Source organism: Gadus morhua, chromosome 19 (genome assembly GCF_902167405.1).
Source record: "Gadus morhua chromosome 19, gadMor3.0, whole genome shotgun sequence".
Taxonomy (NCBI): domain Eukaryota; kingdom Metazoa; phylum Chordata; class Actinopteri; order Gadiformes; family Gadidae; genus Gadus; species Gadus morhua.
This window is the reverse complement of record NC_044066.1, coordinates 18,522,016-18,528,030: the sequence shown is the minus strand read 5'-3', so window position 1 is coordinate 18,528,030 and position 6,015 is coordinate 18,522,016. Positions and strand designations below refer to the sequence as shown.

The window sequence follows — 6,015 nt, the reverse complement described above, 5'->3', positions numbered from 1 at the left end:
CTCAAACCTGCATTTACGCCATTGATCCCCTTGCACGTTGCTTCCTGTCTGACTGTTATAAAGTTAATTGACCACAGCTGTGGTGTGTGTGCGTGAGTGCATTCTTGCCTGTGTGTGTGTGTTTCATTATATCTTTCTGTATGTCTGTACATAACACGTGTGTTTTGCTTGGCAACGCTTGCAGAGGTCAAACACGATTGCAATGAAATTGCCATCTAACAATTGATGCACATCTTGTCAAACTAGGTCTCTCTCTCTCTCTCTCTCTCTCTCTCTCTCTCTCTCTCTCTCTCTCTCTCTCTCTCTCTCTCTCTCTCTCTCTCTCTCTCTCTCTCTCTCTCTCTCTCTCTCTCTCTCTCTCTCTCTCTCTCTCGTCTCTTCTGTGTGTCTATCCCCACATCGGCCATCCCTTCACCAATGAGAAGAAACAAAACCAGGGACAATGAGATGGGAGGGTGATGGATTAGATGGATGGAGATGGAAGGGATTTCTAAAGAACAGAATAGAGGCAGAGGGAGGAGAGAGAGAGAGAGAGAGAGAGAGAGAGAGAGAGAGAGAGAGAGAGAGAGAGAGAGAGAGAGAGAGAGAGACACACACACACACACACACACACACAGAAACAGCCAGGAATAACGGTTGCTATTCTTTTTGTAAAGCTACATCTTATATCACCATGGCGGGGTGGAAAGAGAGAGAGAGAGAGAGAGAGAGAGAGAGAGAGAGAGAGAGAGAGAGAGAGAGAGAGAGAGAGAGAGAGAGAGAGAGAGAGAGAGAGAGAGAGAGAGAGAGAGAGAGAGAGAGAGAGAGAGAGAGAGAGAGAGAGAGAGAGAGAGAGAGAGAGAGAGAGAGAGAGAGAGAGAGAGAGAGAACGCTGAGATCTCCTTCCCCAAAAAGACACACATACCTCCCTTGTGTTCTTCTAAATAGTATTAGTATAAGTATTATTAAATGGTCCAAGCTCTGGTATTTATAGTAAAGCCAGATGTGTAACATTCTATCCCTGGTTTGAATGAAGTGACGGCATTGAGACGATAATAAGTTAAACTCCCCATTGAGACCAGCTCTTAATGAAGTGACCAATCAGAGAGCTCCCCTGTGACCATGTGACCACGTAACAATGTAGAGGACAGAGCAGCCACTGCTGAAAACAGATGGGTAGAAACATTCACCCACTTAGATAGAATAGAAAATACAAGTCAAATATTTCTTACTTAGGTGAACGAATATATATTTATCTATACAAATTGATAAATGTGTACAACTTTACAAAAACACACACAGATACACAAACACACACACACACAGGCGTTGGTTCACAGCCAGGCCGTCTCCGGTCCAAAAAATAGTCATAAAAAAAAAATGTTTATGAGGTCAAGGAAAGAAGTGGAGGAGAATTCATAAGCACCTGGTGAAAGAGACCCGCCGGGCTAGGAGTCGGTCCTGGTGAGGACTTCTTAAAAGCGCCTCTTGGGTTCTTGGGAAAAAAAAATCAGGCTACATAAACTTGGACAACCCGGTGAGAAATATTACCTCCTTAAAAAGGTTGGACCTGGATTAAAACAGGATGGTAGGCTACCGGCCTCAAAAGTTTAACGGAATGGTTGTCACGCTGAGAAAGGTTGCCTGTCCACGAGACAATATCGACGGGGATCCTAATTAGTTTGATTGTACGAAAATAATTGGGTCATGTTGGACGTTTGTTTCGGTGAACTGCAGAACGGTGCGTCGCTTTAAATGTTCCTGCCGCAAGGAATTGTGGGACGGCGCGGGTTATCTCCTTTTCTATCGTTAAAGGTTGTATAGGTGATTTGCTTTTTTGGCCATTTTTGCAAAATTACTTGAAATCCTTATCATAACCCGCTTACAGCCACTGAGTTAGAAGTACTGACATGAAAATTAAACAAGTCAATCATCTGTGGAACGGGCAGGGCTCGAAAAACTCCAGCCAATCATTTCTATTGCCACCGAGTTGCATTGGACAGTAAGTACGTCAATCAAACGGTCGTACTGCACTCCCCCTCCCCCGCGCCCCGCGCGCGACCCCTTCGTGCAGTACTCGTGACCCAGAGCTCGTGACCCAGAGCAAGCTCCTGTTTGTTGTTATCCTGCGGTAGCTATTGGAACTAGTTAATCCACATTTGGACCTAGCAGTAGAAGACAATTTCCATGGCAGGCAAGACGCCACCATCCCCACCACCACCACCACCACCAGCAAAGAGAAGGAAAACTCTTTTTCAGAGAGTAATTGATAATAAAAACGCTGAAAGAGAAAAACTGAAATCAAGAATAATCCTAGGCGCTGCTTTCGAACGTTGGCGGCAACTGAAGGACGAGAAGGGTCTAAAAACCGATGCTTGTGTGGCGGTTGACCTAGTTTCAAAGTTTATACCGTTTATACTCGGTAATACCGGTGTGGAGACGAGTGTATTACTCGGTGTGAAAATGTCCACACCGCGGCAACCCTAGTGAAAACCAGGACTTCCAATACAATTATATGAAACAAACATACATTTTCTAAAAATAGTAATGATTTATGTGACCGTTTAATGTTTAGAACATCTGGTCCAACCATTGCAGCGAGAACGTATTCTCAGCAGGGGGTGCTGGGAAAAAAAAAAACTCAGCCTGCACTAGACTCGCAACTCGTTACATTGATAAAAAAAGATGTATAGCAGCGCAGCTCAATTACACCAGTGCATGCGCGGACAGTTGAAAATCGATCGTTCACATCCAGCTGCTCACAGAACAAGTTTAGCGCACCACCGCTACCCTCACACTTTTTCATATAACCTTTTTTCAGCACTAGGTCATATGAGCATTAAATAAATGCTGCGTCTCAAAATGCCTTGGACAGCAGCGAGGATGACTCGCTTTGCCACGGGCCGAAACAGTTCGGAGCGACCACAGCCAGAGCGAACACAGCGGGGCAGAGGAGTGTCAGGAATAGTCTTTGGTGTACACATCAGTACGGCCTATTTGCACTACTGTTTAGTGGCAATGCAGTGTTTTATTCGATGCCTTTTTATTTTCGTATATTATTTCAATGAATACAATTTATTTATTCATAAAAAACGGATCTGGTCTTCAAATCTTTTTTCCAAATATAGGTCGTCTTACAATGGGGTTTGTGTTTATATTCGGACCAATACGGTACAGCGGGCGCTCACATGACGTTAAGCATTTCCTGGTGCATAATGTGACGCTTCAGAACCTAAAATCCCGTTTCTCCCCGTTGACACGACAACACATAACCGGCGTTTTCAGAAATCTCCACTTTGGCCGGAGTGTTTAGAAATGATAGTTTTCTGTGATAAGACAGGGCCTCGGACAGGGGGTGTTGCAGCACCCCCAGCACTCCTACTTCCCGCGGTACTGGGTGCAACTTACAGCTGAATGTAGTGCCATGTTGTTAAACGAAAACCTACGCTAGCCTGGCTCGCTCTCGCGCATCTCTGTTCGCGCTCGTGCATGATTGCGCGTCCAGGTACTTGGAATGGGTGGAGTCAGAGTCAGCGTTGAAGGAGAGGGGGTAGGACCATTTGAGTTGTGTATTTTCAAAATCTGCTGGCGTTTCCCAAATCACCTACCCAACCTTTAAGGACGGCCCAGTGAACCCTATTCAAACACCGTTCTTAGTAGTTAGAGAATTCAACAGCTATGATCATGGCGTCACTTAGATACTTCCCTTCACTCAAGGACCTATTCGACCGTAGCTGTAGATTGGTACTATGGGTAGTAAAAAGAAATCGATTCATGTAATAATTGTGATTCTTAATCTTTTCATCGTTTTCACACCTATACGATTGAATAGTCGTCACCCCGAGATTCAAAATCGAATCGAATAGGTACATAGAAAAGAAATACCGGAGAAAGATTGGCACCCGTATTTAGTACTAGAATAGATAGAAGATTTTCACAGATTCACATTCTTTTCTTTCTGTTGAATGAAACCAATTCAAGGCATTAACCAAAACAACTTTCCTGACTTTCTTAAAAAATCCTTGTTATTGGCCAAGATAACAAACCCCGCACACATTGATAGAAATCAATCACTTATGTGGTATCAAAACAACACAGATACAATAAGTCATCTCGTGATTCAAATTACCTATTAGTCAAACTAAATAATGATTGTAAAAAAGGAAGCCCAAAGCCCCCCGTAATAATACATAATATACTTTCAATTTCATATGATGCAAATGTTATTCATATTGCAGAACAGATTTTAACGCTTGCTCTACTCTACCATAAAACCTCTCCCTCACGCCACATAACAACATGAGAACAAAGCATCTCATCCTTCATCACTCTTGTATTGCCTGTGTGTGTGTGTGTGTGTGTGTGTGTGTGTGTGTGTGTGTGTGTGTGTGTTTGCTCCCAGTACAACATTGTGTTTACATCATGAGGCAGCAGCACCTCTTGCAGCCGAGCACAGTGAGCGGGTTCAAACACACTGGGTCACCTGGTCGGTGGTCAGAGAGAGAGAGAGAGAGAGAGAGAGAGAGAGAGAGAGAGAGAGAGAGAGAGAGAGAGAGAGAGAGAGAGAGAGAGAGAGAGAGAGAGAGAGAGAGAGAGAGAGAGAGAGAGAGAGAGAGAGAGAGAGAGAGAGAGAGAGAGAGAGAGAGAGAGAGAGAGAGAGAGAGAGAGAGAGAGAGAGAGAGAGCGCTTCAGGATATCCTGTCTGCGATCAATAACGTTTTATCTTGTCTTACAGAGCGAAGACCACCGGATTGTTCGGTTAAACAATAAAATAAAGAAATAATAAACGTGGCAAAAAAACATATCAGTCCCCAAGGTGCGCCAACTTGTCACTCCAAATTGTAAACAGATAAATACAAACCTTCAATCAAACAGCTGTCGCACGCTCTGAGTGACGACATGCTCAATCAAACAAAAAAAATCAGAACAAATGAACTTCAAAGTCATCCGCCAAGAGGGAAAACACTTCCGGTCAAATGACAAGGGGGGGCACCGAGTCAAACGAACCATTCACTTCCACTTCCACACACACACACACACACACACACACACACACACACACACACACACACACACACACACACACACACACACACACAAACAGACCCACACACAAACTGACACACCCACACACACACACACACACACACACACACAAACACACACACACACACACACACACACACACACACACACACACACACACACACACACAGACACACACACACACACAGAAACCCCAACACCATCGTAAAATCATAGCCGTCAGGTCTCAGAGGCATCAATCAACACACACACACAGGCGATGGGGATGTGGCGGTCTGTGTGTGAGTGATGGCGGTCGTATAAGCCCCGGCCTCAGAGGCGCGGGGCAGTGCAGGGGCGCGGAGGAGAGGGGGTGGGTGGGGAGGGGGTGGGGGGGGGGGTGGGTACTCACCAGGTTGGAGTTGGTGGCGTTAGAGTCGTCCTCGGGGAAGGGGATGTAGACGGCTAAGGCCACGCAGTTAGCGAAGATGGTCATCAGGATGATGATCTCAAACGGTCTGGGGGAGGGAGAGGTTAAGGAGCGGACGGAACGGCTGAAGAGTAACGTAGTAACGTACGGTTTATAATAATAATAATAATAATAATTTATTATTATTATTTTATATAGCACCTTTCTCATGCCCAAGGTCGCTTTACAGTGTCATGAGCACACAAAGAATAAGACAGCACAACAACACAAATAAAAATAAAATACAAAAACATAACATATACAAAGGGCGATATGATGAGGGACACTTTAAATAGTATGACTACATTTAGGGTGTTTATCTGACGCTTTTATACAAAGCGACTTAGAATACAAAAGTACACTTGTCAGAAGAAAGAAGAAAGAGCAATATTTCGCTGTCGGTACAGTAAGGATATTCAGAGAGACAACAACTGGCTCAGGCTAAACGTAGTAACGTACAGTATATGAGGAGGAACACTATAAATAGTAGGCTTACTTTCAGGGCGTTTATCAGACGCTTTTATCCAAAGCGACTTAGAATA

The 6,015-nt window shown here is 44.4% G+C and overlaps 1 protein-coding gene across 1 annotated transcript in view; it reads right to left on the bottom strand.

Annotated features, from left to right (window-relative positions):
- Positions 1 to 5,517, bottom strand: part of cacna1c (calcium channel, voltage-dependent, L type, alpha 1C subunit) — a gene marked incomplete in the record, with an annotated part of 131,843 nt that extends 126,326 nt beyond the window's left edge. The window contains 1 exon segment of the mRNA XM_030342543.1: positions 5,417 to 5,517. Within this exon segment, the coding sequence (XP_030198403.1) occupies positions 5,417 to 5,500 (84 nt within the window).
- Between the last annotated feature and the right edge of the window lie 498 nt (positions 5,518 to 6,015).